The sequence below is a fragment of the Salvia hispanica genome, chromosome 1, assembly GCF_023119035.1.
Source record: "Salvia hispanica cultivar TCC Black 2014 chromosome 1, UniMelb_Shisp_WGS_1.0, whole genome shotgun sequence".
Classification (NCBI taxonomy): Eukaryota; Viridiplantae; Streptophyta; class Magnoliopsida; order Lamiales; family Lamiaceae; genus Salvia; species Salvia hispanica.
In genome coordinates, this window is record NC_062965.1 from 7,530,470 (window position 1) to 7,554,351 (window position 23,882).

The 23,882-nt window shown below is 38.3% G+C and overlaps 4 protein-coding genes across 5 annotated transcripts; 1 reads left to right on the forward strand and 3 right to left on the reverse strand.

Moving 5' to 3' along the window:
• Window positions 1-1,331: 1,331 nt before the first annotated feature.
• Window positions 1,332-3,135, reverse strand: LOC125206905. The gene is made up of 3 exons (XM_048106123.1): window positions 2,420-3,135; window positions 2,132-2,324; window positions 1,332-2,013 (listed from the first exon to the last, which is right to left on the reverse strand). Exons 1-3 carry the CDS (start codon window positions 2,756-2,758, stop codon window positions 1,457-1,459), a joined length of 1,089 nt encoding a protein of 362 aa, XP_047962080.1. The 5' UTR covers window positions 2,759-3,135; the 3' UTR covers window positions 1,332-1,456.
• A 3,260-nt stretch (window positions 3,136-6,395) lies between these two features.
• LOC125186267 lies at window positions 6,396-7,757 on the reverse strand. The gene has a single exon (XM_048082625.1). The coding sequence runs from the start codon at window positions 7,755-7,757 to the stop codon at window positions 6,396-6,398; it is 1,362 nt and encodes a 453-aa protein (XP_047938582.1).
• Window positions 7,758-11,238: 3,481 nt separating this feature from the next.
• On the reverse strand, window positions 11,239-12,519 carry LOC125186278. Its single transcript, XM_048082634.1, has one exon. It carries the CDS (start codon window positions 12,517-12,519, stop codon window positions 11,239-11,241), a length of 1,281 nt encoding a protein of 426 aa, XP_047938591.1.
• Window positions 12,520-22,089: 9,570 nt separating this feature from the next.
• On the forward strand, window positions 22,090-23,874 carry LOC125214659 (ADP-ribosylation factor-like protein 5). Of its 2 annotated transcripts, XM_048115883.1 has the most exons (3): window positions 22,090-22,160; window positions 22,296-22,494; window positions 23,432-23,874. In XM_048115883.1, the coding sequence occupies exons 2-3, from the start codon at window positions 22,303-22,305 to the stop codon at window positions 23,789-23,791; spliced, it is 552 nt and encodes a 183-aa protein (XP_047971840.1). In that variant the 5' UTR covers window positions 22,090-22,160; window positions 22,296-22,302; the 3' UTR covers window positions 23,792-23,874. The 2 variants fall into 2 exon arrangements, with proteins under 2 accessions (XP_047971840.1, XP_047971766.1); XM_048115809.1 differs by lacking the exon at window positions 22,090-22,160 and having other exon boundaries at window positions 22,167-22,494.
• The last annotated feature ends 8 nt before the right edge of the window (window positions 23,875-23,882 follow it).

Genomic DNA, 23,882 nt, shown 5'->3' on the forward strand with positions numbered 1-23,882 from the left:
CTCTTATAAAACTTCATTATCTTTAATTTTTAACAATTCAATTTCATAATTCTCATATTCTAAAAAAAATGCCTCGACTATCTAGAATAGAGGGAGAGTATAAGATTACCATTGTTTAGACTTTAGACTCTACCCTTTGTAATTTTGTTTTGCACTACTCAAATTTGATTTTATTTAATTTTAGTATTTTAGTAAAAAAGTTTTATAATACACCTAGATACTATGTCTATAAAGTAATGTGATGATGGCCAATAATGAACATACGGCAGTTCCATTATTTCAATTTATTCTTTGCTTCAGACATTATTTTTGTATTTTACTGCTCCAATGCATACGCAACACGTGTAACATCCATAAAACCCGTTTTTATTTAACTGCAGGTTTTACAGCCCCACTCCATTTTGTCCGGTCAAAGTTAAAAAGCTCCAATGATAAAAAAACAGAGGTAAAAGCTAAAAACCTAAAAAAAAAATACGCATTTAATTCCACGAATTATATTCTGTCGTGCGAATAACCATTTTACTTTATACTATACTATTTTATTTTTTTCTTATTTTTAATAAATGATGTGTCGTTTGATTTTGACAATAAAACTAAGTAAAAGAGCATAATCTCAAATATTTGAAATCTAAAATGGGTTTGAATTTGAAATCTCTCTTTCCCTTTGAGAGTTGTGAAAAAGGAAAGCTAGATGCGAACCACCAAAGAGGAAAAAGGAATATCATCACGTTATTTATATGATGTGAGGACCCTTACACCCACTCAACTAAAACATCCATCTACACTTTTTTTCATACAAGACGTTCTCAATATAACGCTCGTGAAAATATTTACACAACAAATATGAGCTCTGTTTCATTACCACGAGAGAGAAATAATTTAAAATAATCCTAAATTTCATGAACTTCATGCACATACAAGTTGCCATTCCAAAGTCCCAGATTACACAAGTCTTTCTCTCCCAGCCATATCTCATGCTTTCCTCCCCACCATGTTATTCAGAATTATCCACTTTTCCCAAACACTGATAGAAAGAGCATCATATATCCATATTGTTTGCCACCTAGGAAACAATTGGATATGCATGAATCTCCAGCTATCTATCTCTGATTATTAGCACAATAATTCATTTCAACATACTACTATCAATTTCTTGGTGTCTTAGATTACTCGTGCCATATTTTCTTCTCAATCCATCCACATTACTTATATCTATTGTGAAATTTACATTTAGTAACTCATTACAATTGTATTTTAGATATATGAAATAGAGAAAATATCATATTCAGGATCGATATCATATTCAGTATCTATATGTGAAAGTTCAAAAATGAGCATAGTTTAGGGATCATGGATCATTGTTCAATCTTATTTCAAATACAAAGATTAGAGAAGCTTCAAGCAAAAAAAAAAAAAAACAAAATTTATCTTTTATTCTTTTTATGTTATTTTAGTTTCAGAGTTTTTCTTTGAGGAGAGCAGCCAATCCCGTGACGACCACCTTATTTCCCCTCTCCAAACTCTTCGGCCTCAGCTCCGGCAACTGCCACGTCACCGACCGTGCAATTTCACCGGATAAAATCACCGGCGAACTCAGTTTCTCCGTACCAGACTCCGGCGACGACGTTTCCTCCCCAAAAATCAGGCGCAGCTCCCCCTTGGCACCATCCATAACTCGGATGACTTCGGGCTCGGTTAGGGCCTCGTCATCGGGCTTTTGAACGGCTGTGGTGCGTGTGTGAGGGCCGAGCCATTTAGACTTGACGTATTCGACTTTGCGCCACGGCGCGATGTGCATTCCTTTCTTCTTCAGGCTATGCCTGGCTGCTTCCGACGCGATGACGATGATCTGCAGTAGCCGATCCGATTTTCCGACGAAAATCGACGGCAGACACTGCAGGATCGACTTGTAACCGCTTGTTGATCGGGCGATCTCAAACTCCGATCGGAAATCCACGTCGATTATCAGCCTCTCGCCGCCTTCCGTTATCACATCGATGTATTCGTGCTCGCCTGAGCATAATTAACCAACAGAGACCAGAATTATTCAAATTTGATAACAAATTTTGCGAATTGTGATTTTAAATTTCTCAAATGAAACTAGAAAACAGAACTGAGAGTGAGAGCTAACCAGCTGGAACAGAAGATGTTTTTTCCCATTTGGATTTGCAAACAGAGGCGTTGTATCCAAGAGCAATTAGGCCATCGGCGACGACTTTTCTCAATTCGTCATTCCTTTTACAAATTTTGTTGCTCTTTTCAACCATTCTCGAAGTGTCTGCCAGTAAATTTCTCTCTTCCACGCTCACGCAGGGAATCAAGCTCTACAATCGCAACATTATCAACGATTTAAGCATAATTAAACACAGCAAACAAACTAGGTCATCATCGGCAAATGAAAAATTGAAAATCGCAGTACCGTGAGGCCATCGCAGGGATCGGTGAAGGACGAATTCGCTGCTAACGAGTCTGAGAAGAGATCGAACTCGTCGTCGGAGCTGTCGTTGCTCTTGCCGTTGAAGCAGCTGCAGCGGTGACGACCGCATTTCACGGCGGAAGCGGACGATTGCTTCTCGTTGTTGTCTTCGATGAAATTCTGAACCATTTTATCCAAACAAACTGAGCTCGGCTCGAATTCAACTGATGAATTCCTCAGACCACTGTTGAACGGGCGGTCGAAAAACCGCTTCAGCCGCGATTTCAGGACCGGCGGCTTGACGACGTCGTGTCGGATCGCATCGATCGGCTGGATTCTCATCGGAAAAGGCTTTTCACTCGAGATCAAATTACTTCAATACTAGACAAAAATTCCTTGCAAAAAATTTCAAAACCTAAAAAAGCAATCTGAATTCTACTACTTGTTTTGATTGAACTCCAACACAAAAGTAAAGGATAAATATAGAATTGTGAAGCAATATTTACTTCAAAAGGGGGAAACAACTTCTGCTAGGGCTTTTCACGGAAAACGTGACGGTAATGGAAGGAAACACGAACATTGTGTTTGTAGGGGGAGAAAAAAAAATCGTTCGCCGAAATTTGCATTTTCCGGCAATGCTGATGTCGCCGGCGAAGAGATGTCACTCGCGTGTTTATGTGTTTTTGGCTTCTCTGTTTTTCAATTGGATTGATTTTTTGCTATGCTATCAACTGAGGAAGTGAGCGACGATTTTATATGGCAAAGCTTAGATATATAGGTGGGGGCCATTGCGCCAAGTGGCATCTTCCAATTTGTGAATTATCCACAGCTTGGGGATGATCACATGCGACGAGCGTTACATCTTTTGCTTTTTAATATTTGAGGAATTATCGGGTTCATTGATATTCCTGGTATAGTAGATGCTATCACACATACAATCATACTCAATTCGATGGAATTGTTTGATCTTAAAGGGGATCTTCTATAATTTCGCACGTGAGGGGTGATTTCTTGGTTTCGTCCAGTCATTAATAACTTGATTATTTTTAGATAATAGTAGATAGAAACAACGCTTGTAAGGAGTCCTATTAAAACCAAGGAATATAGGCCTGCCCATATAAATATACTATTTTCTCTTTCCTCCTAACACACAAAACAACATCTCCTAAAATATCGTGCTATTTCCTAAGTGTGCCATCTATTATGGGACAGAGTGAGTACTTTATTTACTTTTTCGCCTTCTCTTTCTGACCTTACTTTTTCTCTTTTCCTCTCCTACTGATAGAGTAAAGGCCATCGGAAGATCAAGAGCACAAGGAATGCTCCGGAATTGCTTAGAATTAATCACTCGATTGCTGCTTAATCAAGACACAAAGAAGATGATAAATAAAGATGGAAGTATCTCGGCTTTATTTGATAACAGTAAAAGAACAAGGAACAACGGAAGATAAAAATCCTCACCAGGAGGCCTGCGCTAAAACGCCCTAAAGATCGAGTTTCCAAGATGATTTCTCGTCTGTGGAGAGCTCAATATTTATATGCTTACAATAACTAATGGAGCTAAAAAAGTGCAACAACTTAATCATGAAAATAACAATTAACAAATGCCGAGATTTTTGATGTTGACTCCTTCTATTTTTCTGAGTTGTTAGGCTAAACAACTCCCCTGCTTTCTCGCTCATATCTCTTCCAGCGTGTATCAATTGCCTCCGCCGTCGAAGAAGCCTTGTCCTCAAGGCGGAAGAGAGGAAACTGGCTATGCATATCAGTAACGTCCATCCAAGTTGCCTCATCGGTCCCTTGACCCAGCCACTTGACAAGCACTTGATCAAACTCCTCCCCTTCCCGGTTCACCACCCGCCTCTCCAACACAGTCTCGGGAAGGAATGGGGGGTCCGAATCCCATAATGAGGAGGGCAATTCCTGCGCAGGGACCTCCGAGCCAATCGCTCGTTTCAGCAATGAAACGTGGAAGACCGGGTGGATGCGGGATTCAGCTGGAAGCTCCAAACGGTAGGCCGTGCTGCCAATTCGGGCCTCCACCCGAAATGGACCAAAAAAACGGGGAGCAAGCTTCCGATTAGGAGCCGTGAAGAGTGTGGACTGCCTGTAAGGACGGAACTTCAGAAAAACCATGTCCCCTACTTCGAATTCCACGTCCCGACGATGCTTGTTCGCGGAGGCGACCATCCGCTGTTGTGCGCGCTCCAGATGACGTCGCAACTGTGCCAACATCTCGTCTCTGGAACGCAGGTTATCCAGCACAGCTTGAGCTCGGACTTCGCCGGGTAAAAAGTCATGGATTGTTGGGGGAGGTCGTCCATATACTATCTCAAAAGGTGACATGCCCGACGCCGAATGAGAGCTTGTATTATAGCAATACTCAGCCCAAGATAGCCACCTATTCCACTGCTTCGGCTGATCTGACGAGAAACACCTCAGATATGTCTGCAGACACCGATTAAGGACTTCGGTCTGCCCGTCTGTCTCCGGGTGGTATGCCGAACTCATCTTAAGCTTGGTCCTGGTTGCCCGGAACAGTTCGCGCCAGAATGAACTCAGAAAAATGGGATCCCGGTCAGAGACAATGGAGCGGGGGATGCCATGTAGACGGACTACTTCTTTAGTAAACAAGTCTGCTACTTGCTTAGCAGAGAAAGGATGACGGAGAGCCATAAAATGGGCATATTTCGACAATCGATCAACCACCACAAACACACAATCGACGCTGCCTGCCTTAGGAAGACCCGAAAGGAAGTCCATACTCACGTCATCCCAAACACGTTCTGGGATCGGTAGAGGTGCTAGAAGACCTGCTGGTGCTTGAGTTTCAGACTTGCTCTTCTGGCACGTTGCACATGCCGCAACAAAATTTGTCACATGCTTGACCATTCCTGGCCAGTAGACATTTGCCGCGAGGCGCCGATATGTCCGGTAGGCACCGGCATGGCCCCCACTTGGAGTCATATGGAATTCAGCCATCAACCTTGGAATCCATGGAGAGTGGGACGGAATCACAAATCTGCCTTTATAAAATAGGGCTCCATGAATCAACTCATAGTGTGGGGCGGTTGGAACACCTTCTTCCAATGCAGTTTTAATTTTTTGGAGCTGGGGGTCAGACGCCACAAATGACTGTGCTGCTGACCAATCAGCCCAGATTGGGCGAGATAGGGCGGTCAACTCCATCTGCTCGTTGTCCCGGCGAGAAAGTGCGTCGGCTGCCCGGTTGAGCCTACCTTCTTTGTAAACAATAGAGAAGTCGTATCCCAGGAGTTTGGCCGCCCAATTTTGTTGAGCCGGCGTCGACAAGGGGTGGGCTAGCAATTGCCGTAAGCTCCGTTGGTCAGTGCGGACTATGAAGCGGCGGCCCAGAAGATAGGGGCGCCAATGTTGGATGACGAGGACCAAGGCCATGAGCTCCTTTTCGTACGCCGACTTAGCTAGCCAACGAGATGAGAGAGTCTTGCTAAAATAAGCAACGGGTTGGCGGTCTTGCATGAGGACGGCGCCTAGGCCGCGACCAGAAGCATCACATTCAACGATGAACTCCTTAGTAAAATCTGGTGTGCGCAGGAGGGGAGCTGATGTCAAAGCGGCTTTCAAATCGTGAAACGCCTGATCAGCCTCTGTCGGCCAAGTCCAGGCCCGCTTGGGTGTGGCCGGTTCTGATTTCTTCAGCAAGGCTGTTAAGGGGGCTGCAATCTTCCCATAGTCCCGAATAAATCGACGATAGTATCCCGTTAAGCCAAGAAAACCACGGATACCCTTAAGCGTGGTTGGAGTCGGCCATCGCATCACCGCTGATACTTTAGAGGGATCCATTTTGACCCCCTCGAAGGAGACGATATGGCCGAGGTATTCTACCTCTCATCTTCCCAGCAAGCATTTTTTGGATTCACAACCAGCTGATTTTCCTGGAGGACTTGAAATACCTGGCCGAGATGTCGTAAGTGAGCCTCCCAGGAATCACTATAGACTAAGATGTCGTCAAAAAAACGAGAACATGCCGTCGCAGAAATGGCCGGAAGATGTCATTCATGAGACTCTGAAAGGTGGCGGGGGCGTTGGTGAGGCCAAAAGGCATTACCAAAAATTCATAGTGACCCGAATGCGTGCGAAATGCAGGTTTGTGAATGTCCGGGGCGGCAACCCGAATTTGGTGGTACCCGGCCCGCAGATCTAGCTTGCTAAACCATCGAGCACCGTGCAATTCATCCAAAAGCTCTTGAATAATCGGGATGGGGTACCTGTCCGGCACAGTCCGCTTATTTAATTCGCGGTACTCCACACAAAATCTCCATGAACCATCCTTTTTCCGAACAAGTAGAACGGGACTTGAATATGGACTTGTGCTTGGTTGAATTACGCCCGACGCTAGCATCTCTGCTACCAACCTCTCCATCTCATCCTTTTGGATATGATTGTATCGGTAGGGTCTGACTGATACAGGCAAAACCCTTGGCTGGAGGGTAATGCGGTGGTCCGTCCGCCGGGCTGGTGGAAGGGAGCTGGGGCCGTTGATGACAGCTGGAAACCGCCCGGTTAGAATTTGGAGCTGGTGTCGTTCTGCCGCAGAAAGGACAACATCAAATTCGAACTGGTCCTTCGATATATCGTCAGTCATCGAACGGAGTACCCAACAGGCATCGCCCGCCTCCAAAGTCTGAATGTCACGCGCGGAGCATGCCCGATGGGTTAAGGAAGGGTCGCCTCTGATCGCCACATGCCGCCCTTGCACCGAGAACTTCATAGATAAATCATTCCAATTGGTGGTCACATCACCCAAGGAAGCTAGCCACGACACACCTAAAATAACATCAATGTTCCGCAGAGGAAACACATAACACGAGAGTGGAAAGACCTCAGAGGACATAGTCAGGGCGATGGCTCTGCAAATCCCCGCAGCCCTGACCCGAGAGCCGTCGCCTAAAGTCACCGAGTAGGGAATGGTTGGTGTTACCGGTAATTTGAGTAGCGTAGCAAGCTGATCTGAAATAAAACAGTGACTAGCTCCGCTATCCACCATTACTAGCACCTTATGCTGGCCGATTTTTCCGAATAATTTCATGGTCTGGGAGGTATCCAGCCCGTTCGAAGATAATTCTGACAACTCTAATTCCTGATCGGATTCCACCCCCTCCGGCTCCACGGCCGAGCCATCGGGCAAGATTTCATCACCGTCGTCATACATTAGCACGTTGAGAGTCTTTGGAGGGCAACGGTGGGTGGGACCAAATTTCAAACCACACTTAAAGCATGTACCTGCTGCAATGTGCTTTCGGTATTCCTCCGTTGACATATTCCTGAATTTCCGTGAGGGGTTCCGGAATGGTCCCATGGCTGATTGGGGAGAAAATGATTGGGAGTACCCTTTTGAGATAGCCCGCCCTGAACCTGCTGCCGACGTGGCTGATTAGCTAGCGGTCAGCGACTGACCCGAGTATGGGGGCAGATTCCCCGGAACTTGGTCGATGTCGAGGGCTAGCTGGACCGCATCCGAATAGTTTATGACCTTGGCTGCCTTCATTTGCAAGCGAACATCAGGGCGAAGGCCAGCCAAGAAGAAGCCCAAGTATTGATGATATGCTAGATCCGGTACCAAGGCGAGGCGTGACTCGAAAACCGCTACATAGTCAGCCAAAGAACCAGTGTGGCGGACCGCTGCGAAAGCCTCATATTCATCCAAAGCGCCGTTATTCCCGAAACGCTTCATCAGTTCCTGTAAAAAACGATCCCACGAGAGGTTGGGAATGCGTTTGATCAATAGCTGGTACCATGGAAGTGCTGGTCCCGTCAAAGCCACCATGGCTACCTTCACCCTGTTCTCCACTGGGGTATTAGAGACCAGGAAATATTGTTCGGCCCTTGCCAGCCATCCGACCGCCTCGGATCCGTCGAAAGAGGGCATGGTCAGAGATGCAGTGGTCGCTTTTTCCGCGGTGCCCGACTCCAGGTTCTCCGCAGATTCCTCGTCAGTGGTTCTGCCATTCGTCTTTCGCATCTCTGCGATGAACAACTCAAGTTGAGAAGCCACCGCCGAAATTCGTTCGTCTGTCTTTTGAAACTGGGCATTCAAATTGCCCACGGAAACTTGTAGGGAATCAACACCTTTCTCCAATTCCCCGGCAGCCTTCTCTAATCCGTCAAGTCGCGAGTCCGTATTCCGAGTGTTAACCATCGTCACCGCACCAATTTTGATAGAGTAAAGGCCGTCGGAAGATCAAGAGCACAAGGAATGCTCCAGAATTGCTTAGAATTAATCACTCGATTGCTGCTTAATCAAGACACAAAGAAGATGATAAATAAAGATGGAAGTATCTCGGCTTTATTTGATAACAGTAAAAGAACAAGGAACAACGGAAGATAAAAATCCTCACCAGGAGGCCTGCGCTAAAACGCCCTAAAGATCGAGTTTCCAAGATGATTTCTCGTCTGTGGAGAGCTCAATATTTATAGGCTTACTATAACTAATGGAGCTAAAAAAGTGCAACAACTTAATCATGAAAATAACAATTAACAAATGCCGAGATTTTTGATGCTGACTCCTTCTTCTATTTTTCTGAGTGGTTAGGCTAAACAACTCCCCTGCTTTCTCGCTCATATCTCTTCCAGCGTGTATCACCTACTTTATCTACTTTTTCTCTCATCTCTTACTTTACCAATTGATCATAAAAACACATGTCTTTTATAAATAAGACTATTTTTTTTGTGGACGCAGGGAGTATTATGTATGATGATTATGTACAAATCACATATGTGATGTATGGTTGATACCACATATGCGCGTTACCTTTCACTATTGTCCAACATGCTTGGAGCACACTAAAAGTCCTCTTAACATTCTTGTGTGCATTTGAACAAATAAAGCTCCTGTTCGATCAATCAGACATGTAATCAACTCCACAAACACCGACCACTCTGAGTAGATTTCATCAGCCAAGTAGTACCCATATTATGTTGTCGTCCATTTGAAGTGAATATGATCTTGGGCACTACCAGTGCAAAACTTCATTGAAGATAAGTGAGTGGTTGATGACGTTAATATCATTGTTCAATTTAGCCACATCAAAGAATGGAAGCAAGATCTAGAGTCGCTAGTAAGTAAAGTTCAAGGATTATGGTCGGTCGATGGCCCTTATAGAACTACATGTGCATGCAACCATGCACTGCCACGCCCAATGCATACAAATCTATGTTTCCTAGCATATCGAGATAGTCATGAACACTCTCGTGCAAATTTATCAAGAATTGGGTATCAGCAGTGAAGGGGTTGGCAGTGGAAGCGTGCATCAAATAAATTACATAATAATTTCGATCTATTTAGCGGATTATTTATACAAAATCTATTCACATAATTATCACATGTATCATGCTCATAACTTGAATTAAAACATGCTTTAAGTATAATTGAAACCTAAAAAATGCTTTTCTACGGAGTAGGAATAATACCTTAATGATTCTCTAAAGAATCGACGATAGCTCGCTACTTCTCCACGTGAAGATCTTGAGTACTAGACCACAAATCTTTCGAGTTCTGACTGGTGCCCGAACTGTATTCCGATATCAATGTGGGCTGATCTCACCGGGATACTAGGACTTAAATAAAGAAGACAGAAATATCTCACAGAGGAGAATTGAAGAAATCGTCCTCTTCTGTATAGAGAAGGGAACGAAAATTTTGACGAAAAATAAAGTCTCTTTCTGTCTCATTTATTGAGAAAATCGGATGTGTGGGGGACTCTACCACTACAATAACGAAAATGTACCCACTATGTTATTTCTTCCATCTATGGGAAAAATGCCAACGGCGTTGGCGTCTCATTAAGGTAAAACGCCAGCTTAATCAGCCTTTTACAATTTCTTATTGAATTAAATTTAAACACTATTTTATTAGAAAAACGCCAACGCTATTGGCGTGTTTATTAAAACGCCTATTGCATAGGCGTTTTTAAGCCGATTTTTCACAAAATAAATCATATTTAAAATATATATATATATATATATATATATATATATATATATATATTGTAAAAACGCCAATGAAATTGGCGTGTTTCCCTCTTCACAGATTCTGCATCTATTTTTCCCAAATCGCGAACCCTACCTCCATTTCTCCTCCGAAATCGGAAACATCCCCATTTCATTCTCCCTAATCGGAAACTACTCCACTTCCTCCCAAATCGAGAACCTCCTAACCCAGCGCGAGAGACTCCAGCCATTTGAAGTGGTTTGTAATAGCTGGAGACTGAAGTTCTTGAAATTTGAAGTGGTTAGTAATTGTTTGTGGGATAAAACGAAGAAATCCGAAGCTTTGCGAAATTTCTCACAAAATGTTCGACTTTTTGCTTGTATGAACATTCCATTTCATGTTCTTATATCTAAATCCCATATTTGTATGTTGCCTTTTGAAGCTTCAGATGTTTGTCGTAGGGCTGGGAAAATCGAATTTATAGAAAAAATGTGAGGATTTGAATCAGAAGAAATCAAAATTGCTGCTTCTCGAAGGTTTGCAACTTTTAGAGATTTGATCATTTTGATCATGAATTAGCAGTCTCAGTTCTATGATAAATTGCACTTAACTTGTTTGGTACTTCCTACTACTTGTGTGAACATTTTATTTCTTGTAAGTTTTGATATTTCAAACAATGGATTCATAGAGTCAAACCAGAGACAATGTTGATCATGAATATGATACAGTACTAATTTTCACACATGAATTTCAAGATAGGAAACTAGATAGATGTGCTTTCAGATAAATGAAAATAAAAACTCTCATTGTTGACTGCTGTATCTGATCAGTTGGTTCACTGATGATCCCATCATGTTGTATAGGTGAAATATGACAATGCCCAAACACTTGTGTGGTATACAGGGTTAACAAGCGATAACATGTTGTCATTTCTAAACCGCACAACTGCCGCTGCATGTGAACACGGAAGTCTCCACATCTGCCACTTTTGACATTTGCAGTTCGACTCCAAATACTTCACCTTCCACTTGTTACCACCCTTTCCTCCAACTCGACGTTGTGTTCGAACCACATAAATCCCTCGCATTGTGCTTGGTGCTCTCACATTATGTAACTGACCCTTTGCATCATTTTTGCACACCTTTTCATGCGCCCACGGGGTAAGTGGTGTGGCACACTGTGTTGATGCAATTGACCGCTGATTGAACCATTCTATTGTCCTCCAAAATGTCATATCAATGCAAGCCTTGATTGGGAGTTCTCTTGCGCCTCTCAACACGTTGTTGTAAGATTCCACCACATTAGTGGTCATCTCACCCCATCTTTTGTGATTGTCATACGCCAAATTCCATTTTTCTTTATCCACAGTGTCAAGGTACTGCAAAGCCTCGTTGTTGACGTCTCGAAGTAAACGACGTCTTTTCTTAAACTTGCGCTTTTTGGTAGCAATACCCATTTTCCAAACCAACCTTTTAACCATGATACCTTTGTGATTCTGCAGAACATTCTTTCTAACATGTACCAAGCAAAACCTGTGATAACCTTTAGGTTCTTCTTTCCATATGGGAGAATTCATTGCATCTATGATTCCCACATGCCTATCCGAAATTACACATATTTCATGCTTTGCTACATGCAGTCTTATGCGTTCCATAAACCAATTCCAACTTTCTTTGGTTTTCTCATCAACAATGGCAAATGCAACCGGCAAACATTTCTTATTAGCATCAAATCCAACGGCAATAAGAATTTTACCTCGACATCGTCCATGTAGATGAGTTCCATCAACTGTTAAAACTGGTTTGCATAGTTGAAAAGCCTCCACAGCTGGTCCAAAAGCCCAAAATACGTACTTGAAAACCTTGTTCACACCTCGGCTTAATCTGTCATCGTGCAACCATTCGACAATTATACCAGGATTTTGTCTCTGCATTTCATTCAAATAAGACGGTAAAACTTTGAATGACCACTCCCAACCACCATATACAAGCTCAATAGCTGTCCTCCGAGCATACCATGCTTTCTTGTAACTAACTTTCACATGAAATCTATTTTCAATATCCGCCACAATAGCTTTTACCTTGTAAGCAGGATCGTTTTCTATCTGATGCCGAACACTCAATGCTATCATGGACGACCGAGATTGGCGTGCCCATCATAATTGCGATCCCCCATACAAGTATGAGCAGTGGTAAACACTCTAATTTGCCAGTGTTCATCATGCTTTCTCAATGTTGCTCGACACTCCCACAAACATTTCGGTAATGACTTATCTTCCGGATTTCCTTGTGGGTACTTACAAACCGCATGCCATCTCTTTCCTTTACTTTCAGCAACTGTATATTGTCGGATTTTTTCCAAATGCCAAAAAGTAACGGCGGTCTTCAATTCCAACTTCGTTCTAAATTTGGAATGCAAACCGACATTGCTAGGATCCTTTTCACTCCAATAATGCACACTAGGATCAGCAGCCTCAAAGTTCTTTGGATCAAAACTATCATATATACCTGGTAAGGTGCGAAAATAGTTCATTCCACGCTGTGGGAACTGTGGAACTACTCTTCTTCCAACTGCTGTTTCTCCATCCACTATTTCTTCAACTGCTGTTTCTCCAACTGGATCATCATCTGACGGATCACCATCTGAGTCTGTACTAACAATGTTTACATCTTCTGAATCATAAGGTGATGGTGGATCAAGAAAGTCGGCTTTATCAGGACCTATAATGTCATCAACCACATCACAATTGTCACTGTCCCCTAAACGCACGCCTCCAACATCAAAATCTTGTGTTGCAGCGAAACTTGCTACTTGTACTCTCGTAGACGTACCAACATCGTAACTTATGACATGATGACTATTTTGTTGAGTAATTGCAGAATGCTCAACAAATAATTCAATTTGACCTCCTTTAGCCATACTCTCACTGAACATTAGTGGCATGCATACTTCTTCTAGTAGAGTACCTATAAACGTGACTGCAGATCCAACGCATATGGTACGTTTCCATATTATTTGAACTTTGTTTTCAAGTATGTTTATACCCATCCTTTCACAAATTGTATCCACAAGCTCATTGTAGGATATACATTTGTCCAACATAATGAATCCTGATGAGAAAGGAGGATCATATGAAATAACTGGTCCGGAAATTATCTTTCCACCCCAATATAAATTGACACACCACGGCATAGTATCTGCAATAACGTAGCACAAAAATAAATATGTATTGTTTTTACACTTATCATTATGTAGAAGAAACTTTATACATCAACAATATTTTTATAATTAACTACACCACAATATATACTATCATAACAATCCATCAAATATTAGTCAAAAATTATGTATACTAACCGAATAGGAGGACTAATGAGTGGAAGAGTAGACCAAAATCAAAATCTTCTCTCTCAAATCGCCGATTGAGTCAACCCGGGCAAGGTTTTCGCGCAGCTGAATGTTTTTTCGCATTTGGGATGGGTAAAACATTAGGGTTCGTCATTTTGGGGAAAGACTGGACTGATATCTGTGTCAACGATAAGGCGCCAACATCGTTGGCGTTTTAACCATGTATTTTCTTTTAAGTATATGATTTATTTTAGCCGAAATTTCCTTAAAGGCGCCGACAGAATATGTGTTTTTGTTAAACACTCCAACTGTATTGGCGTGTTTACAATATATATATATTTTATATATGATTTATTTTGCTAGAATTCGGCTTAAAAACGTCTACGCAATAGGCGTTTTAATAAACACGCCAATAGCTTTGGCGTTTTTCTAATAAAATAGTATTTAAATTTAATTCAATAAGAAATTGTAAAACGTGGCGTTTTACCTTATTGAGACGCCAACGCCGTTGGCGTTTTTCCCATAGATGGAAGAAATAACATAGTGGGTACATTTTCGATATTGTAGTGGTAGAGTCCCCCACACATCCGATTAAAGTGGACGTCGCTCACAACCGGTCTACTAAAACAAAGACTTAAACTTTGTTAAGTTGCTTATACATTTAAATATGCAATAAACATCCATTATATGTAAAACATAATAACATTATGACAAAAATAATCTGTTTTATTCCTTGGAAAATAAAATAAGAGTTTTTACAGTATTCAATCACTCGAAATGTGATTTCTAGTATACAGACTCTAACAAGCAGTAGTGAGCCTTCGTAAATATGTGTTACGAAATGCTTTCTAGACCCCAAAAAAAATCTCCTAACATATTCAATGCTAGTAGTGTCTGCGACATGGATGTACTCATCAAATAGATCCAACATCCCTCCGTAAGCCATCTGCCAAATTGTCATTGCGGACGTCTGCAGTGTCAAGAGTCTGGGGCATAATAGTCGGGGCGTTGATCAATATATTTATCGCAATATGCCAAGTTGCTCATTATGTGCATAAAACAAAGATGCACATTTTAAAACGACCTCAAAAAAATTTAAAAGAAAACGTCCCACCGTAGATTGTTGGCAAATACCAACGATCCATTCAACGCAACTGCATGCTCTCATAACACAGACACTCGGCGATGGATAGGATTAGGCGGCACATCTTCAACAACAACTCTCTTGAGGATAATATCACGCAAGAGCAAATAAGGAAAGATCAATTGAAATTGCGAAAACATGTAAGCTCTAATAATTCAAGTTACACTTTTACTAGTACTTATAAGTGTAAGTGGTGTGATTTGGAACTCAAATTTTCAAATGTTGAGTTACAAAGACAAAGAACAGGAACCCAAGGCTTATTACTCAAATTTTCGTTCCTCCTATTGAGATATAACCCATTTTTCCTATTCTCTCCAAGATAGGATTCTGTCTCTACTCTATTTAAGTCATATTCTATTTTAATAAACTTAGTCCACATTAAGATATCTGAGTTTGAAAAATAATTAGAAGATCTGTTTAAAGAGTCTATATATAATAAAGATAAAGATATATATGAGTTTGAAAAATAATTAAAATATCTATTTAAAAGATATATATAATAAAGAGTATATAAGCACCCAATCATTTAGCTTTACAATTCAATTTAATAATTATATATTTTTATTTCTTAAAAACACAGAGCATCCATAATAATTTTCATTTTAAGCCATATGCCTCAATATCCTAAGAAATTTAAAAAAAAATGCATTTTTAGCACAATTATTATTATTATTATTATTATTATTATTATTATTATTATTATTATTATTATTATTATTATTATTATTATTATTATTATTATTACCTAAATTTGTGTGGATATCCTATAATCATGGAGATATTCCAACTTTATTCTTTAAAACACAAAATTGCTTCACCATAAAAAGGGTGGTAGTGGGGGTCTCAAGTACTCTAAAATCAAAATCAATGTCATATTCTATAATAGCTAATTGGAATTGAAATTAGAGTGTGTGTGTGTGTAGCGGTGGGGCATATATTTGCTTATCTTATAATATGAATGGACATGAAATTGCAAGTTGATAAATGAGTAATACAGATGTTGTGCTATATTTAGTGCAATCACATCACATTGATAATTGATATAATCAGGAGCCTTCAATTATTGCCCACCAATAATGTCCATCAATTTATTGGCCAGAAACTATTTTCAGGCATTATATTCAAGTGTCCTGTTATTTTTTTTTTGTTTTTCTTTCTATTGAAATTAAATATAATTCAAGTTTACTTGGTGAAAATATTAACGAAATTACGGTTTTTATGCACAATTTTGTTTAGCTTTTTTAAGTACTACTTTGAAAGGTGACATCATATCATATGATCAAAAAGAAAGATGTTCAAGATTCTCATTGACATCAAATCAAATGACTAATATTCTTTAGTCAAGTCTCCAAAGTGGTTGGTATTTGTACTAGTTGATTTTACTTTCTTATTTTGGTGTCTTTCTCGTTAGAACTAGGGATGTCAATGTAGCCCGCAACCCGTGGGCTGGTCCGAATAGCCCGCCAAATTTATAAGGTTAGGGTTGAACTTTTATAACCCGAAAGAAATCACAACCCGACTAGCCTGCACCCGATTAACCCGCAACCCGTTAGAGCCAGACCCGAAAACCCGATGGGCTGGCCCAAAAACCCGATAAAATTTTTATTATTGCAATTTTTACTCCTAATTCGACATTTCATTGATTGATTTTATAATTATAGATAACTAAAAAAAATAACTTTCAATTTTTATATTAAATATATAAATTATATATTGAATTTTTATTAATATAATAATTGATAAATAAACTAAAAACTTTAAATTCACTAAAAAATTATTTAAATTTCTAAAATATGCATTAAAATTTTACGAAATATCTCAAATATTAGTATTTGATCATGTTTATGATTGAGTTTAAGCATATATCTCACGTTTATCATTATTAAATATTTTACATTTTATGAATATAACTAATTTTCATCATTATTTGTGGGATTGATCGCATGTTAATCCTATCGGTAGCAACCCGATTAACCCGCTGGGCTAGCCCGAAACCCGAGCTTTTAGGGTTAGGGTTGAACTTTTATAACCCGAAAGAAATCACAACCCGACTAGCCCGCACCCGATTGACCCGCAACCCGAATAGGGTTGGCCCGAAATCCGGTGGGCCGACCCGATTGACATCCCTACTTAGAACTTTACAAGATAAGAAGACTTTTTTTCGGGAGGAAGATTATGAGAAGGACCTCTACCTAATCATGGACCATAAATACCTAAGTGAGATTCATAGTGTGAGGATTTGGACTTATAAAAAGTTAGCTTCTTTCTACGTTTCTAATTTTTACTTGTAGGCTACTCGTATAACATGGGACAAGAGAGAAACTACTTATATCATAAAAAGTTGGTATAGAGAAATGTGGCCCTATCGCATGTACAACTTTTAGTTTCGTTTGTCTAGCTGATCAAACTAAACACCAAAGAAAGACTCTTTAGATTTGGTTTTCTTGGAATCAAAGATGAGTTTTGTATCTTGTATAAAGAGGAATCCGAAACAATAGACCATATCATTTTTAGTTGCATAATTTTTGCAGCCTATGGTATTATAGATGCAGTTGTTGGAATCTCATATTTTGTTTGCCTAAGGATCAAATATTTACTTCACCATATGGATGGACACGAATAAAGTAATTTTTGAAAAATCCAACTGTGGTAGAGAAAAAAAAACTCATTCTTAGTTAAAGATTCACTCCTTTTATTTAAATGAAGTAAATTTCATTCCAATGAAATAAATTAAGAAAGTCTTTAACTAATTAAATATTACAGTGCGTAGTACAATACCTTTTTCTCCTTTATTTGCATGGCCAGGCAACTTTTTCTTATGATTCGAGGTTCAAAAAAACGCTACAGCAATTTATATTTTTGGTTTTTTTTACATTAATTATGATGTATGATTACAATTAAAGACATTAATACGCTTATTTTTATGCACCGAATTTGATAATGTTTGTGACATAACATTGGAAACAATAAATAAATAAATAAATACAATGATTAAAATAAACAAGGATAGTGATAGATAACGACAGAAAGGTGTTTTGAGGCAATTATGAAAGGGTTTGAGAGTATTAGCAATTATGAATCTATTTTTGCTTTTTTACCCACTCTCTCATGAACCTCAAAGTTTTACATTCGAGTACAATGTCTAGTAGATATGCACCCTTATTCTTAATCATGTATTTGAATAATTATGTGAACGTGACATCTCTTATGTTTCAACAAAATCTATGGATGAGAGAAATTTGTTTGAAAGAAAACGAAATGAACTCCATTTTTGACTTAAAGATTTAAAACATGTAGTAATATAATTACTTTTAGTTAATAAAATAATAACTTCATGATCAAAGGATTATAAATTTATTTGACCAAGAACCATTATGAACTCAGAATTAGATGTATATGTAAGTAGGGTTGACAATTTTGAATAGTATGATTAAAGATTTGACACAAACACATACAAAGATAATGATTTTGAGTTCTTATCTTGATAGTATGAAACAAAAATTTGACACAAACACACACAAAGTCAATGATTTCGAGTTCTTATCTTATCGATCCAATAATATTCCAATGATTCTGGGTTAGTTCGGATAGATAATATTTTTATTTTTATCATTTTAAATAATATTATACTTTATTATTTAGATTTAAATTCTGGTAAAATTTTAATTGTGTAATATTGGATTTTGTCACGTAATATCAAGTTTTAATCGTGTTAAATCAGGTTTGGGATGTTATCGTGTCATATCAACTAGAACCCGATGATTTTAATTTGGGTTTGGGTTAGTCCTTATTGGGTTGGACCGATATTGGGTTGACCCGATAACGACCCAACACAAACGAATTATTAGCTATGTAAGCACTAACTATAAATCAAATAAAAAAAGACAAAGAGTTACTTTTTAGGTCTTGTGAATTGTGATACATAGGATAGTTTTGTGAGATTGGTCTGCAATGAAAGATGAAAAAGTCAGGGACCATGCCATTGTGATTTATGAATACTGATGATAATTTGGGTCGTTTTTTCAAATAATCATTTTGGTTATGAATTACATGAATAACTAAATGCTAGTACTAATAATTAATCTTGTAGCCATGGATCAGTGGAGCCATCTTCTTTTCCCCCAACTCATGAACATAGTAATAATACTACTATAGTCTATAAATTATGATGCATCAGTGTAAAGCATTGAAAGAATCATACTACAAAATGGTTATTTAGATATATGATCTTGTTAAAATATAGGATTAAATGGCAATATAGTTTATGATGCATCCATGTACATCATTGAAAGAGTCATACTGCAATCTGCCAAAACACAAAAACTATACTAATTGAAGATAACATCATCAATCACTACTAACAGCCTTAAACAAGATTCGCCATTGATAATAAGAAACATTAGTAGTGTCCCACCTGATGAGACGACAACGGATGCCAAGTAGCTGCCCCAGTGCCCCGCCCCAACCTCCGGGCCCACGTAGACGAGCAGGCTACGACCCGCAACAAAAACCTTGTTGTTTTTTACTAAATAAAAGGGAGACATTATCTTCATTAAGAAAATATCAAAGCAAAATGACAAACCTGTCAAATTCACCTTCCTCTGCCAATTCTTGGCTTGTGACATTAAGACTTGATCAATATTTGCAATGTCAAACTGAAATTACAGTAAAATACTATTAATGCATGTATAAAAAAAAAATATCAAGTGTGACTAGGTCAGTAGAAAGAGATATGAGGAAAAGCCAAAACTGAAGAGGAGTAAAATATGGCCTATGGAGGATGTCCTGGAAGTCATCAACATTGATAGTTAATCATATATATTTATTAATAAATCTACATGATGTTGATACCATAGATCTTAAATAAAAGGTAGTTTTAAATTTGCGATAGGCAGATTGATACATATAGAAGCATTCAATTTGCAAGATTATATATATTTCATAATTAAATGCGTGGAGTATCATGTGTTGATTCATGAAACTGAATCTCACGACTTAATCCTAGATGAATAATCATACAATAATATAATGAGTTATTACCAACTCCTTCCAACTAAAATAATCTCACAACTTAATCCTAGATGAATAATCATATGATAATGTGTCATGGCAACTGAACTGCATAGTTTAAATCCTATAAAAGTGTATGCATATTATAAGTCCATTGCTCACTATTTTCTTCATTATGAAGAAAATGGAAATTAAGTGGATGAAATTACGCATTTGCATAATAGAATACCAAGTTGAGAAGATTAGAGTTGATGTGATGACTGAATCCATCAGAAATAGAATACCAAGTTGAGAAGATTAGAGTTGATGTGATGACTGAATCCATCAGTACTCCAACCTGTACCAACATTAAAATTTTTTGCCAGTATCATGGGCCTTATGCTTTCGTGTCACCATGGATTCATTCTTGGTATTGGGCTTCTGCATAACAAATTGCAATTGGGTTTGTTTTATTGTTTCCCTAAAGATAGGTTGTTTCTACTTTACTGTACTTTTCTATCTTTCACTTGAGTAATTTATTATGTCTTCTACTTTATTCTTTCTATTTAATTTTATTAAATATCATTTTCTTAGATCTTATGAATATTGTTTCTAAAATAAAAAAATATATATAATAAAATAATATCATGAACATATAAATATTCTTCCGTCCCAACTTAAGAGTCCTAACAAGTTATAGGGTGCGAGTTTTAAACTTTTTTTAAAAAAATGAGTTGAATAAGTTAATGGAATATGCGTCTCACTTATATGCACTACTTTTATAATAAAATGTGAGTGAAATAAGTTTGTGGAATGTGGGGCCTACTTACCATTTATGGTAAAAGTAAAATAGGATTTTAAGATAGGATAGAGGGAGTAAAACTTAAACGAACATGATTGTGGATGATCTTCTACTTGTTTAACCGATCGATATCATAAGTATTTGATATTCAAAAGGATGAAATGCAGAAGAGCTTTCTATCCAAAATGGGTTAGGGTTCAGCATCATTAACTGGTACACAATTAGCCCGCAGTCAAAATAGAATTTACCTAAATTTGAAACTAATTCTATACGTCAATGATTAAATGAATAATTACATAAAAAATAAAATAAACTAAACTTTTCAATTTATATACTCTCTCAAAAGAATAAGACTTGTAAGTATTCAGAGGCGAAGAGCGGCGGCAGATCAACGGAAGCGAAGAGCAGCAAGTTCTTCATGTTCTAAAATTCTCTATCTGGTTTTCCTGACAAATTCTTTCAATAAATTTTATCGCAATTCTGTGCATCTCATTTTACTCAACAATTTTGAATATGCGCGCGAAAGTGGTGTGTGGCTGGCTAGATCTTGGAAAGGAAAGTGCTTTTATTGAAACTTTAACTTTAATTAAAACCATAAATATACTAATAAATACGAGTATAAGCATAATAAGCATGCTTTAATTTAATTATCATAATCTAAGATATATTTTTTCTAAAATAACATAAATGTAAATTAATTCATATTTAATTTAAGCTTTACGATGATAAAGTGACATAGAATTATTATGATATGGTGACATTATATCTCTAACTCACTGTTTAGAATAACACCAACCTGCCAAAATGCACAATTAGACTACCCACTATTAACACAACTCTCATAAAACTGAGTCCGAAACTCGACAGAATGCTTGATTAACATTAATTAATGAGAAGGATAATATAATCATAAAATATTAATTTTTCTTATAAAATATCCAATTAAATTTACAAAATATTTCCATCTCTCAGTGAAATAGAGGCACTTTTTTCCATTTTAATCGGTCCGTAAATAAAATTTTCAATTTATTTTTACTATAAATGATAATAAAATATCACAATTCACTAATTATTCCTTCTCATATTTTATTTATTTAAAATTACTCCTTCCGTCCCATTTATGACACGTTTTTCTTTTTAGTTTGTCCTAACTAAGATGACACATTTCCTTTTTTGGAAACTTTCTCTCTCCAATTAATACACTCAACCACTTTTTCTCACTCTTATTAAAATATCCATCTTTCTTTATCTCTCTACTTTAATACTTACACCCACCTTTTCTCTCTCCAATTAAACAATTTAACCAATAACTCCTAAACCCTGTGCCGACTAAGTAATGTGTCATCTTAGTCAGAACGGAGGGGGAGTAATATTTATAAATTGAACCTATATTTCATTATTTATTTAAAATTAATATATATAAGTTCAACCTATATTTCAATCTTAAAAACCCGAATTCGTTCACGGTATCATAATCCCTGCGTACTGTGTGCGTAGTCCTAACCAAATCACAGCTATCTCTCTGCAGATTTCGGCAGATTATTTACTCTAATTTCAGTAAATTCTCAAAAATCAGTATAGTAATCAGAATTTATTGAATTTGTTGTTGGATTGAAATTTTTAGGGAATCGATGGGGGTGCTGATGTCGAAGATGTGGTTCATGTTGTTTCCGGCAAAAGAGTACAAGATCGTGGTGGTGGGGCTGGACAACGCCGGTAAAACGACGACGCTTTACAAGCTCCATTTGGGGGAGGTGGTCACCACGCATCCAACTGTCGGTAGCAACGTTGAAGAGGTTGTCTACAAAAATATTCGATTTGAGGTGCGTGATTTCACCTCTAATTTTAATTGCGATTGGGTTTCGAATGCAAGTTGGGATTTTTATTAATACGATTCCCCTAATTCTTGCTCTATGATGATTGTGTATTTAGGCTAATTTTGGGTATGAGTATTCACAATTTCAGTAGGTATATACTTGGCTTAGTTAGTTTGAAACAATTACTTGACATATGTGAGTGGTTGGTTGCTTTTTTTTAACCCATTTCTTTGGCTCTGTTTCTCTTCGTTCGTGGTTTATTTGGATGCCTATTATATCAAATTGATCGACAAATGAATGCTGCAGTCTTCTTTTATCCTGAATGGAAGATGACACTTGCATTTAACTCAGTTGGCTACATGTTGGGGTTTGGTTTTTGTGTGCCATCTTTAGTTGCCTACCTTTGATATGGTATTATGGAAATATCTAAGCCAGTAATCTCAAAACCTGAAGTTGATCGGCGATATCAATTAATTACAGGATGGTTGATGATGGTGAAAACTTAATTTTATGGTTGGTTCCTACTTCCTCCTAGAGTTGCCGGTTTTATTGAAACTAGTGGCAGTATGTATTAGGCTCCCCCTTTTCATATTATTGTCTGTTTTCCATGCCTGCGTGTGAATTCTGAAACCATTTTGCTTATCTGTTTGATTTTTCATACCGTTTCAATAACTACTGGATATACTGAAATATCGTATATGATCTAAAGGTGTAAATAGTAACAGATTGTTTTGAGTCGGAGAACTCGACCTTTTAGGGCTGACAAATTGTTTTAGCTATAAATATGGGTGCCATGATACTAGTCTTCTTCACATATACCAGAGTAGAATTTTCCAATGTATATTTTACTTAACCTTGTAAAAACTACTCAGACACTCGTTTTTTTAGTAAATAGGACTTTCCTTGTTCTAATATTATTTGAATCTTCCCCTCTCATTATCAGGTGTGGGATCTTGGTGGGCAAGATAGGCTTAGGAAGTCGTGGACAACTTATTATTGTGGGACGCATGCGGTTATAGTAGTGATAGACAGCACTGATAGAGCTAGGATCTCCATAATGAAAGACGAGCTATTTGGGCTGCTTCCAAACGAGGATCTCCAGAGTGCAGTAGTGCTCGTATATGCAAACAAGCAGGATCTGAAGGACGCCATGACCCCTGCTGAGATAACCGATGCTTTATCCCTTCACAGTATCAAGAATCACGACTGGCACATCCAAGCTTGCAGTGCACTAACTGGTGAAGGCCTATACGATGGTTTGGGCTGGATTGCACAAAGAGTAGCTGGAAAAGCAACGGCCTAGAAGCACTCAAATCATCTGATGTACCTTCTAATTCACTACAACTGAATACACCTATCCCCAGTGTTTTTTATGTCTTTATCAAAGATCTAAG